The sequence below is a fragment of the Salvelinus sp. IW2-2015 genome, unplaced genomic scaffold (assembly GCF_002910315.2).
Source record: "Salvelinus sp. IW2-2015 unplaced genomic scaffold, ASM291031v2 Un_scaffold3522, whole genome shotgun sequence".
NCBI classification, from domain to species: domain Eukaryota; kingdom Metazoa; phylum Chordata; class Actinopteri; order Salmoniformes; family Salmonidae; genus Salvelinus; species Salvelinus sp. IW2-2015.
In genome coordinates this window covers 54,597-68,027 of record NW_019944802.1, presented here as the reverse complement: position 1 = coordinate 68,027, position 13,431 = coordinate 54,597, and the positions used below count along the sequence as shown (strand labels likewise).

The 13,431-nt window shown below is 42.9% G+C and overlaps 1 protein-coding gene across 2 annotated transcripts; it reads left to right on the top strand.

Moving 5' to 3' along the window:
• The first annotated feature begins 245 nt into the window (after positions 1-245).
• Positions 246-6,441, top strand: LOC112076026 (zinc finger protein 180-like). Of its 2 annotated transcripts, XM_024142920.2 has the most exons (3): positions 246-808; positions 4,864-5,696; positions 5,841-6,441. In XM_024142920.2, exons 1-3 carry the CDS (start codon positions 487-489, stop codon positions 5,844-5,846), a joined length of 1,161 nt encoding a protein of 386 aa, XP_023998688.2. In that variant the 5' UTR covers positions 246-486; the 3' UTR covers positions 5,847-6,441. The 2 variants fall into 2 exon arrangements, with proteins under 2 accessions (XP_023998688.2, XP_070297254.1); XM_070441153.1 differs by having other exon boundaries at positions 4,864-6,441.
• Positions 6,442-13,431: the final 6,990 nt, after the last annotated feature.

The following is a 13,431-nucleotide window of genomic DNA, read 5'->3' as shown; positions in this document are numbered from 1 at the left end:
AAAAACTGAACTAATCAAACAACACTTGTTGCTCTTTGTACGTGTTGATATAATATTCTTATTTAATGGAGAAGAAAAAAACGTTTCCCTAAACTGCTTTATAATATTATAATTCATTGAAGGAAAAAAAAAAGTTTTCCCTCCTCAACTGCGTTTACTCCCTCCAGACAGCAGATGGCGATATGTGTCTTCCAGGTGATGTTTGTAGTGTGACGTATAATCTAGTGGACGGAACGCTTCTTCAACAACTGTAGCCACCTTGGTAGCTCGCTAGCCAACAGTCGGAACAGTCAAGTCGGAACAGTCAAGTTCTATAGACAATTTCGTGGTTTATTTGCCACTATGATTTAAACATACTTAAACATACTTATGTGGAAACAACTAGCTACCCCATTTAATTTAATATTTACGTTGTAAGTCAGCTAGCTGGCAGGTTAAGTTAGCACTAGTCTAGTCGCTAATGCTAACTAGCTATTATCCCCGACCATGAGTTCACTAAGCTACTCTCCTCTGGAAGAAGAGGCTGTCTGCTGGACGGAGAAAGAAGCTCTGGTGAAAGAGGAGGAGGAAGAGGAGGCTGTTACAATACAAAAACAAGTAGAGGGTGAGGCTGTTACCGTGAAAGAAGAAGAGAAAGACGTTACAGAGAAAGACGCCTTCAGAGTGAAAGAGGAGGAGGGTGTTACAGTGGAAGAAAAGGAGGAAGATGCAGTTTTTGGAATGAAGGATGAAGAGGGGGAGATTACTGTCACATTAGAGGAGGACGAAGAAGAGAAGACTGGAGAACTGATTAACACCAGTAAATACAGTGAGTACTATCTTATAAAACAGGGACATTGATCTGATTAACACCAGTAAATACAGTGAGTACTATCTTATAAAACAGGGACATTGATCTGATTAACACCAGTAAATACAGTGAGTACTATCTTATAAACCATGGACATTGATCTGATTAACACCAGTAAATACAGTGAGTACTATATTAACAGGGGCACAAACACTGCAGTTGTGGAACTAATGTGTGATTTTTAAAAGGGCATTCTACACTTGAATATGTTTTTGTAGTCGGAATTGTTCATGACGTCCTCCAGTGATTTAAAAAAAAACTTTTCCTGTTGAAAAGTGATATATAAATACAGTAAAGTATAATTACACTAAAGGGAAACAAATAAATGTGTTGAACAAAATAGTGTTTTTTTAGACAATTGCAAACTAGAAGGAGTGAGTGATGTCATAGTAAGGCATTCAAGGAGTTGGCTTGATTGGAAGTCGTGATGTCATCCAATAGGCGACTGATCTTCATGTGAATATTCATTGTTCTTTTAAAAATCCTTCCTGTTCTGTCAAGTTGGTTGTTGATCATTGCTAGAAATCCATTTTCAAGTCTTGCCATAGACTTTCAAGACAATTTCAGTCCAAACTGTAACTAGGCCACACAAGAACATTCAATGTCATCTTGGTAAGCTCCTCCAGTGTTGATTTGGCCTTGTGGTTTAGGTTATTGTCATGTTAGTACAGTTTTTTTGTATTCAGGTCTCTGAAATGCACTCTACCTACGTAACATTTAGTTTCCTTATATTACGCTGGGAAAACAGTTTTCATGGGCACAGATCCTAAATAATTTCAGAGTTTGCTAAATCCAATGGGTCTAACTGAGAGTCACCTTAACTTTATTGACAACACCCAAATGGATACTGTCATTAACACGGTTCTTCAATAATTACACATCATTCTTAATACGGAAGCTGTTTAGTTACAGTCACATGTTCAACTATCATCAGCTGATCCAGGAAATCATTTTCGGAATGACGGTCACATGACAAACTTAACGACATGCAACAACAACCAGAGTGCTTCTTCATTCATTACTCTGGTMAAGACAGTTATGCCGTGCTCCACGTTGGATCCAACATCCCTAACAAATTTATGTTTATAATGTTATTGTCTGTTTGATTTACAGTAGGGTCTCGTTTGTCTGTTTGCACAGAGATACTTTGCTCATAATGTGTAGAGAAGTGTTCCTTGGTGGATAGGCTATTGTACAACACACAGAGCTATTTTCCTATATTTGTTGTTAGGTGAAGTTATGGGTCCTACAGTAGGTCTATGTTGTTGTTAGGTGAAGTTATGGGTTCTACAGTAGGTCTATGTTGTTGTTAGGTGAAGTTATGGGTCCTACAGTAGGTCTATGTTATTGTTAGGTGAAGTTATGGGTCCTACAGTAGGTCTATGTTGTTGTTATGGGTCCTAGAGTACACTATGTATGTCATGCAACAACAACCAAAGTGCTTCTTCATTCATTACAGGTATATTTGTTGTTAGGTGAAGTTATGGGCCAATTTGGCAAACAGTGTACAAACATTGTCAGGCCTCATTGTCAGGCTGATGGAAAAGCTAGACAAAGAGCATTTTACTGGTTGAAGTGTTTTTTAAATACAAAGCGCTTGATTTGCGACAATAACACAAACATATTAACTTCTTTGAGGTACCCCCCCCTTCTTCTCAATTTCCACCTAAAGACATACCCTAATCTAACTGCCTGTAGCTCAGGCCCAGAAGCAAGGATATGCATATTCGTGGTATCATTTGAAAGGAAACACTCTGAATTTTTGGGAAATGTGAATTGAATGTAGGAGAATATAACACAATAGATCTGGTAGAAGAAAATACAAGGAAATGAACATACGTTTTCTGTTTTTTATTGTTGCTGCATCATCTTTCAAATGACCAAGAACAGCCAAACATACAGATAGGATGCTGTGGATGATTTGAATGAAGAACATAAGATGGCAACAATAGCTGAGCAAAGTTTTAGACAGATAACTTAAAAAATGAGCGAGCTACTTGACATTGAGCATGAAGTCACCCAGGTTTCCCACACAAATGTACCCAAGTGGCCGAATTGGTACAGTGATACATTTTGAAGGAAAGAACTATATACAAAATACATAAATGCTTTTCTAACACACACCCCCCCCCCAAAAAAAATAAATATATATATGAAAAAAATATATAAAATACATAAATAATAAACAAACAAATAACAAGGGTAACTATTTACACATTTTCTATTTACAGTATTGTGAAGACCCTCAGTCCTCTACACAATATTGTGCTGCTGGTGCCATGGCCCATAGCAGTCTCTGTCTGCTGTAAAGCAGAGGCTTACTGAACAGGTGGTGCAGGTGATGGGGCATTTCCTGTGACAAAGGGCACAACGACGTCTCCCTACGGTGCCCTTTTTGCCCTGAGGCACATTCAGGCCTGCAGAGATGATTCTTGGCAGGTGAACACCACTGGTTGGAGCAGAAGGTGCTGCAGTGGACTTGCTGTAGCTAGCAAGCTCCTGGATGAGCAGCTCCCTGAAGGCTAGCTGTGAGATGGGGGGCTGTCTCTATCAATTTCCTCTAATTTGGGTTAAATCTGTATACCTAGACTTTGTTTTAGATTTTCCTGATTTATTCGCCACAATTTAAATATATTAACTTGTTGAAAATGCTATTGAATATATACTGCTATGCGTAACACTCGTGGCTCCGTCAAGTAGGATTTGCAATGGCGAATTAACCTCTTTTACGCCAGAGTTTACGACATAGGCTGGTCTTCAAACGTATAACCATTACATATTGCCGTTTACCTCAGCTCATTGGCTATCTTCCAAGCTAGATTTCAAGATGATCAGTGGTCATTGGGACAAAATACAGTCAATCAACGATAGACCGGTCCTAYCATTGGTGCGYRATGAGGTMATTGATTGGTGTCTTCAAATCGGTTTGTTTCGGTCAATACGCCCCGGGAAAAGAACCATCATGTATGGTTGTGTTAGTAACAACCAGAGGATTGCAATGAAACCAGCCATGACTGGATAAACGTTTGTTTAGTGTGTGTAATTACCACAAACGCTTCGTCCAAAGTTGAATGAGACAGAAATCACGACGCAACCGGTTTACAAATGTTTCGTGTTAGGCTATAAAAATTGATTTTATCAAACAAAACGAACATTCACTGTGTAGTTAGGACACTTGGCATTGCCACCAGAGGAAGATCTTCAATGGTAAGCGATTTATTTTATTGTTATTTCTGACTTTCGTGACGCTAATGCTTGGTTGGAAAATGATAGTAATACTTGTGTGCATGTGGGGCGCCGTCCTCAGAAAATCGCATGTTTGCTTTTGCAGTAAACCTTTTTGGATTAATAAGACGTTCATCTTTTAAATGATGTAAGATACATGTATTTACAAGAATGTTTAATACAACGAATGGTGTATTTAAAATGTTAGCTCTCTGCAGTTTCACCGGATGTTGGCCTGGTGGGACGTTAGCGTCTCACCTACCCTAGAGAAGTTAAGCAGGACATTCAAACGAGCCTTACAATTATAATCCAAAGTAGTGTGAAATGTACTCATAAGCAAGCTGGAAATGGAGGTTACTCCCCTGAGTTTCCCCCCATTCAGAATACATTGTGAATAACTAAAATCTTTGCTCACCATTTAAGATATAGTACATCCATAACTAGTGGTTTCCTCATTAGCAGGGAGGAGTTTCTACAACTATATTGCATGTGCATGGCCCTCGTGCCGCAATTTTAGCAAACACAGAAAGTGGCCTATATTGGAGACCAAAAGTTGTCTGGTACACTGCTTAGTGTTTCAACAACATGAATAACTTATTTCTAGCCTACAATCATCGATGTTACTACTAAAATATGACTATTCTTGCTCATTTTAAGACAATTGTAACATTCATTACAGACATCAATTGTTGTACAACATCATGCCTACGCTGTTGGCATCACCTTTTACAGTGGATTTCTGCTGGTGTGGGCCTTTAACCATCTGTCTAACTTTGTCATTCACACAGGAGAGAGACGTGACTATCGTGGATCCTCTGGGGAGCCTCAACAACCTCATGATGCTGACAAGGCAGAGAAGAGTCTCTCCACATTAGAACACCTCAAGAAACATCAGCAGAGATCCACAGGGAAGAGAACTCACCGCTGCTCTGACTGTGGGAAGAGATTCACCTCACCAGCAGGCATTAAAATTCATCAGAGAATCCACACAGTAGAGAAACCTTACAGGTGTACTCAATGTGGGAAGAGTTTTGATACATCTAGCCATCTGAAGATACACCAGAGAATACACACAGTAGAGAAACCTTATAGCTGTACTCAATGTGGGAAGAGTTTTGATACATCTAGCCATCTGAAGATACACCAGAGAATACACACAGGAGAGAAGCCTTATAGCTGTAGTCAATGTGGGAAGAGTTTTACTCAGCTAAGCAACCTGATATCACACCAGAGAACACACACGGGAGAGAAACCCTATAGCTGTGATGAATGTGGGAAGGGTTTTACCACGTCTAGCAATCTAACTCTTCACCAGAGAACACACACAGGAGAGAGACCTTATAGCTGTGATCAATGCGGGAAGAGTTTTACTCAGCTAAACAACCTGATATCACACCAGAGAACACACACAGGAGAGAAACCCTATAGCTGTACTCAATGTGGGAAGAGTTTTACACATTCATCCAGCCTGATACAACACCAGAGAGCACACACAGGAGAGAAACCTTATAGCTGTGATCAATGTGGGAAGAGTTTTGTTACATCTAGCTATCTAACTGTACACCAGAGAACACACACAGGGGAGAAACCTTATAGCTGTAATCAATGTGGGAAGAGTTTTGTTACATCTAGCTATCTAAACTGAACACCAGAGAGACACACACAGGAGAGAAACCCTATAGCTGTAATCAATGGGAAGAGTTTTACTCAGTCAAACAGCCTGTAAGTACAACACAGATACACACACCTGAAAGAAATCTCGTAGCTGTGACCAGAGATACTCTGATAAAAGATCTCTGATCAAATATCAGAAAATACATACATGAAGGAGTTGTTTCATGATATAAATGAATTAATGTCACAATGTAGAATGTTTTAATATTGTAAGTGGAGAGTATTTTAATGATGTCACAATGTAGAATGTTTTAACATTGTAGTAGGAGTATTTTAATGATTTCATAATGTAGAATGTTTTAACATTGTAGTAGGAATATTTTAATGATGTCACAATGTAGAATGTTTTAACGTTTGCCCCCCTGTTCTATTGATTTCAACATGATATGGATATTAGCCTCAGGGGGAAAATCCAGGCTCTGAATTGAAAGAGTACTATTTATGTGATGTAACAAGTCAAAAAGTTTTGTGTTTGGATCTTATTTTGACTGCATGTTTTTCCATTTTGGAGAGGAGTTTTGTTTGGGCTCGTTCCAAGTGGACGAGAGTTCTAGAAGCTAGTGGGGGAAAAAACGTTTTTTTCTTGTTTTTAATTGTTGACAGCCAGTAGATTAGATTAGTTTATATTGGTGAAGGTGACGCATTGTAGTTGATTATAATGTGAAATCAAAATTGTTTTCTGTTGGTTTTAAGCATTCTCTTAAGGTGTTAGTCTTTGGTTTTTCCATTTATATTTTGAGGTTTGGATTTTAGCACGTATAGCTCGTTAGCACGTAGGAGGCACTGATTGGTGTCACCTCGTTAGTATGTGTTACACCTGTGCTGGCTTGTCCATCACGTTAGTGGGAAGGTGTTTCACCTGAGCTGGTCCAGGTTCTATTTAAGAGTGTCTGGCCCAGTGCTCCAGTTGTCTTGATAGATGTGGAGAGTCAACACCTTTAGTTGCTCCACCTTTTTGGTTTGCTTCCTGTCTTTAAGTTTGTGGTGGGTTTTTCTTTTGTATGTCGCTTCTTGGTGGGTCTCATGGTGGGTTTCTTTTATGTCCCAGTTGTTGTTACGAGTCAACTTTCAACAGACACCCCCATAGTGTCTTTCAGAGCCCCTCCTATAAAACAAGCTTATATTTGGGGTTGGATATTGCAGCCAATTATTAATATTTTAATCAATGGCATTTCCTTAGGGTGCTCATTAGTCTTTCAGTTGTTATTCTTCTGTTTTTTATCCTCGTATGTTTGTTGTGTACTAAATATTTCTGTTTATTTTTAGTTTTTTTCCTGTGAAACCATTGTCCATGTCTGAAATGTACTATATAAATATATATATCATATAAATACAGCTTGATTTAAACATTTTGCGAAACAAATTAACCCAATGACCGACAATCAACAGACTCTTGCAAAACCAATGAACAAATATGTGAAAAAGAAACATGGTCCATCTTGGTACAACGTGGTCAAAAAGCACCACATATTTTGGTCCATCTTAGTATGAAAAACAGAATAAATTCTGTAGATCTTCCACTATGTCAAAATAGTGCCTGGTATGTTTAGTATCACTTTTCAACCAACCATTTGTTGAAAATGAGTCTTTGAAATCAACAATACGTCAAAGGATTCAACTACTGAAAACTGAAACAAACAAATGGATCAACCAGATCAATCCCACTTTTCCAGCCTGCTGAAGGTGTGGTGGAGAGGTTAACACCACCCCCGGCTCCACCAGGGGCTTGAGGTGGTCTCCCACAGCTCTGTTTATGTCATGTTCTGTGGCCTTGCTGTTCCATTTCTTGACTGCCCCTGCAACACAGAAACACATTTAGTCATATTATATAAAACACTCAAAGTAATGGATATGAAGCATCTACAGCCTCAGTTACACCTGGCACCTAAATGTGACTTCTGTCATCCGATCACTCAACTGCATTATGTTCAGATCTACCAGGATGGGCCTTTGACATAGTCTGGATGCAGTCAGGCCCCCAAATATGCATAAGCAATGTAAAGAGATGGGGTGAATGAGTGGGGGAAAGTACATTTTACACAAATTACCTTCATAATATCAAAAAACAAATGTGTGTGCCTGAGAGGAAATTAACTTTCATACAGCCAAAAGGGGTGAGAAATTACACCAATATCAGTGGACAATTTGCACTAATGTAAATTAACATAGATGATGGAACATATTCCCTTTAGCTGACATGGTGAACTGCTAAGGGGACATAAATATTTACCATCTAAACCATGTGTGACCTCTCACCTCTCTGGCTGTAGAAGTGTTCTTMCTAACCAGTCCCTCAACAGCTCTCTGACTGAGCTCCATCCTCACTGGGTCTTCAGAGGAGAGGAAGACTGAGGGATCGAAGGATGAATGGATCAGTCAGTCAAAGTGTAAAGCTGCTATCTGACAAAATCACTATTTTAGTAGTTCATTAAAGTAAACAATGCTTTTTGACTGCTGAATACCAACTATCAATCACTTAGATCATGTATTTTCAGGTAGAGATACATCCTTGGGACGTCCCTAGCCCATTGAAGTTGACATTTAAAATCACACAGTTCAGTCTGGGTCTGATTTATCTCTAGAGAAACTACAACTCCCTACTACATCACATAGTTCAGTCTGGGTCAGATTTATCTCTAGGGAAAATACAACTCTCTACTACATCACACAGTTCAGGGTGGGTCTGATTTATCTCCAGACTAGCTCTAGACACACCCTCTCAGCAGACAGGCCAAAGGCGCTTGCTTGCCCCAATTCGGGGGAACCGTTGATCTACTTCAGAGGAACTGTGTCTAGAGTGATTTCCTGTTGTTTTGACACCTCACTGGAAAACTAGAATAACTAGCTGTTGCTACAGAACGAGACGACCAATTCACAGTTAGTCTGTGTCTCGTTCTCCACACACGTACACATACCAAGATCACGTGTTTTCTATATGCACAAGATAGTTTGACTATATAAGGATTCTGAACTCCTTGTGTCATCGAGCTCTCGGCCTTCCACCTCAGAGTGTAGGGCTGACCAGCTACATTATTGCAATTCTTATCAAATAAAGGTTGATTGTTTGAAGAAATGACAAAGTCTGTCCTGAATGGTTAGAATTTCCACCACAATGTGCAGTAGGCTTTTTCAATACCAACAATGATAGACTAGATTGATGACTTCGTCCCCACAGTGACTGTACGTACATACCCCAACCAGAAGCCATGGATTACAGGCAACATCCGCACTGAGCTAAAGGCTAGAGCTGCCGCTTTCAAGGAGCGGGACTCTAACCCGGAAGCTTAAAAGAAATTCCGCTATTCCCTCCGACGAACCATCAAACAGGCAAAGCGTCAATACAGAACTAAGATTGAATCGTACTGCACGGTCTCGGATGCTCGTCGGTTGTGGCAGGGCTTGAAACCATTACAGACTAAAAGGGAAGCACAGCCGAGAGCTGCCCAGTGACACAAACCTACCAGATGAGCTAAACGACCTCCTGACGGGCCACCCCCAGGTAGTAGGGGTAGGTAACAACACATCTGCCACGCTGATCCTCAACACGGGGGCCCCTCAGGGGTGCGTGCACAAACCCCTCCTGTACTCCTTGTTCAATCCCCTCCTGTACTCCTTGACTGCACGGCCAGGCACGACTCCAAAACCATCATTAAGTTTGCAGATGCCACAATAGTGGTAGGCCTGATCACCAACAACGACTAGACAGCCTACAGGGAGGAGGTCTGGCTGTGTGATGCCAGGAAAACAACCTCTCCCTCAAAGTGATCAAGACAAAGGAGATGATTGTGGACTACAGGAAAAGGAAGACCGAGCATGCCCCCATTCTCATGGGCTGTAGTGGAGCAGGTTGAGAGCTTCAAGTTCCTTGGTGTCCACATCACTAACAAACTATCATGGTCCAAGCACACCAAGACAATCGTGAAGAGGGCACAACAAAACCTATTCCCCCTCAGGAGACAGAAAAGATTTAGCATGGGTCCTCAGATCCTCAAAAGGTTCTACAGCTGCACCATCGAGAGCATCCTGACTGGTTGCATCACTGCCTGGTATGGCAACTGCTCTGCCTCCGACCGCAAGGCACTACAGAGGGTAGTGTGTACAGCCCAGTACATCACTGAGGCCAAGCTTCCTGCCATCCAGGACCTCTATACCAGGCGGTGTCAGAGGAAGCCCCCCCCTCCACACACACACTGTTATCATCTATGCATAGTCACTTTAATAACTCTACCTACATGTACATATTACCTCAATTACCTCGACTAACTGGTGCCCCCGTACATTGACTCTGTACCGGTACCCCCTGTATGTAGTCTAGATATTGTTATTTAACTTCTGCTCTTTAATTACTGGTTCCTTTTATTTCTTATTCTTATTTGTACTTTTTTTAAACTGCATTGTTGGTTAGGGGCTTGTAAGTAAGCATTTCACTGTAAGGTAAAACTCWATTTGATTTGATAGACTCATAGTTCAGAATGAATGACTGATTGCCCGGTTCAACATCAGTTCACCATCTCACCTCATACTGTATTGGAGCAGCAGCAGCTGACTGCCCGGTTCAACGTCAGTTCACCGTCTCACCTCATACTGTATTGGAGCAGCAGCAGCTGACTGCCCGGTTCAACATCATTTCCCCGTCTCACCTCATACTGTATTGGAGCAGCAGCAGCTGACTTGATCGTTGATGCTAATCAGCATGTTTGAATCTAAGAGTAAATAGAGTCGACTACAACTCTAAAAATAAAGGGTTCAACTGGAGTTGTTCTCAGATCCCCTAAGAACCGTAGGGTTCTTGGCCAATGAAAAACAGCCCCAAAAGGTTCTTCAGAGAACTTGTTAGAAGGTGGGTTCATCGCGGAACCTCCGGTGTTGCTGGACTTCTTCCGGGAACTTCGCAATTACAACTGAAAACGATTGTGACAAGTTTGGATGCGACAACAAGTTAAAAAGGTTACGTTTTGGTTGATGTTTTGCTCTGAATATGTCTCTAAATAATTAATATAATAATATAACATACTAATACTAACGAAGACAATGATCGTTTTCTGTTAACATCTTCCATAACGTTACTATATCTAATTACCGTAAATATTAGAAATCCGGGTTTGACCGTCGGCATTGTATGAGCTACAGTACAGTACCGTTATCTAGCTAGMTAACGTTATGTCCTAACTAGGCACAACTAGGTTTGGATTATTTCCCTCAACTATATTCTTTCCCATATATTGTATATCGTTTCCATAAAGCCAACATGGCTTTACACTCTTTAACGTAAGTTTCCAATCTAGAGCAGTTCTCACTTTTGTGATAATGAACTAGTTAACGTTAACTAACTAACGTTAACTAACTAACTAACTAAGGACGGTGACCTGTCCAGCCGAAATGTTACAACGAACTGAATCGTCAATGGAGGTCTTCCTTTTTATATAGCCTGCTACAGCATGCAATACTATTAACTCACAAGGGGGCATAACGTTACATGTACAATACTATCTCATTTTGGAAACATTACATGACAATACTATTCCCATGTGGAAACGTTACATGGACAATACTATCCCATTTTGGAAACGTTACATGGACAATACTATCCCATTTTGGAAACGTTACATGGACAATACTATCCCATTTTGGAAACGTTACATGGACAAACTATTCCCATTTTGAAACGTTACATGACAATACTATTCCATTTTGGAGACGTTACCTGTACAATACTATCCCATTTTGGAAACGTTACATGTCCGGCCCCTGTGTAGAGGAAATTAATATCTTAGATGGTAGCTGTAGATGGGATTCAAATGCATAATGTATTAATACAGTGTCTAGACTACCTCTTTTGTATAAATGTGTCACGATCGTCTATAGTAGAGAGTGAGGACCAACATGCAGCGCGTGGAAAGTAAGTCATCTTCCTTTTATTTGAAGAGAACGAACACCAAACGAAACCACTTTACAAAATAACAAAACAAGACGAACGTGAAGCTAAACATGAACTAGTGCCTACAAGCAACATAGAACATCGACATAGACAATACCCACAAACAGCTAAAGCCTATGGTTACCTTAAATATGGCTCCCAATCAGAGACAACAATAACCAGCTGTCTCTAATTGAGAACCCATTCAGGCAACCATAGACTTCCCTAGACAACTACACACAACCATAGACACAGCTAGCACCGGGATAAGGGCAGCACCAGGATAAGGGGCAGCACCAGGATAAGGGCAGCACCAGGATAAGGGCAGCACCAGATAAGGGCAGCACCAGGATAAGGGCAGCTCCGGACTGAGGGACGGCAGCTCCGGACTGAGGGACGCAGCTCCGGACTGAGGGACGGATCCTGGCTGGACGGCTCTGGCGGATCCTGGCTGGACGGCTCATGGCTGGCTGACGGATCTGGCTGCTCATGGCTGGCTGACGGATCTGGCTGCTCCTGGCTGGCTGACGGATCTGGCTGCTCACGGCTGGCTGACGGATCTGGCTGCTCACGGCTGGCTGACGGATCTGGCTGCTCACGCTGGTGACGGATCTGGCTGCTCACGGCTGGCTGACGGTCTGGCTGCTCACGGCTGGCTGACGGATCTGGCTGCTCACGGCTGGCTGACGGCTCTGGCTGCTCACGGCTGGCTGACGGCTCTGGCAGATCCTGTCTGGTTGGCGGCTCTGGCAGATCCTGTCTGGTTGGCGGCTCTGGCAGATCCTGTCTGGTTGGCGGCTCTGGCAGATCCTGTCTGGTTGGCGCTCTGGCAGATCCTGTCTGGTTGGCGGCTCTGGCAGATCCTGTCTGGTTGGCGGCTCTGGCAGATCCTGTCTGGTTGGCGGCTCTGGCAGATCCTGTCTGGTTGCGGCTCTGGCAGATCCTGTCTGGTTGGCGGCTCTGGCAGATCCTGACTGACGAATGGCTCTAGCGGCTCCTGACTGACTAACGGCTCTGACGGCTCGGGACAGACGGGCGGCTCTAATGGCTCTGGGCAACGGATGACACAGACGGCGCTGGGGAGACGGATGGCTCAGATGGCGCTGGAAGACGGATGGCTCAGATGCGCTGGGGAGACGGATGGCTCAGATGGCGCTGGGAGACGGATGGCTCAGATGGCGCTGGGGAGATGGATGGCTCTGGCCGGATGAGGCGCACTGTAGGCCTGGTGCGTGGTGCCGGAACTGGAGGCACCGGGCTAAGGACACGCACTTTAAGGCTAGTGCGAGAAGAACAGGGCATACTGGACCCTGGGGACGCACATTAGGCCTCGTGCGTGGGCCGAACTGGTGGTACCGGACTGGGGACACGCATCTCAGGGCTAGTGCAGGGAGCAGCAACAGGATGCACAGGACTCTGGAGACGCACAGGAGGCTTAGTGCGTGGTGCCGGAAATACCGGACCGTGCAGGCGTACTGGTTCCCTTGAACACCGAGCCTCCCAACCTTACCTGGTTGAATGCTCCCGTCGTCCCGACCAGTGCGGAGGTGGAATAACCCGCACCGGGCTATGTAGGCGAACCGGGGACACCATGCGTAAGGCTGGTGCCATGTATGCCGGCCCGAGAAGACGCACTGGAGAACCAGACGCGTTGAGCCGGCATCATGGCACCTGGCTCAATGCCCAATCTAGCCCTACCAGTCGGGGAGGTGGAATAACCCGCACCGGGCTATGAACACTACAGGAGACACCGTGTGCTCTACTG

Coding starts and splice junctions, on each gene's coding strand:
- LOC112076026 (XM_070441153.1), top strand. CDS start 487: ATGAGTTCACTAAGCTACTCTCCTCTGGAAGAAGAGGCTGTCTGCTGG. Junction 809..4,863: donor GATTAACACCAGTAAATACA/GTGAGTACTATC, acceptor TCATTCACACAG/GAGAGAGACGTGACTATCGT.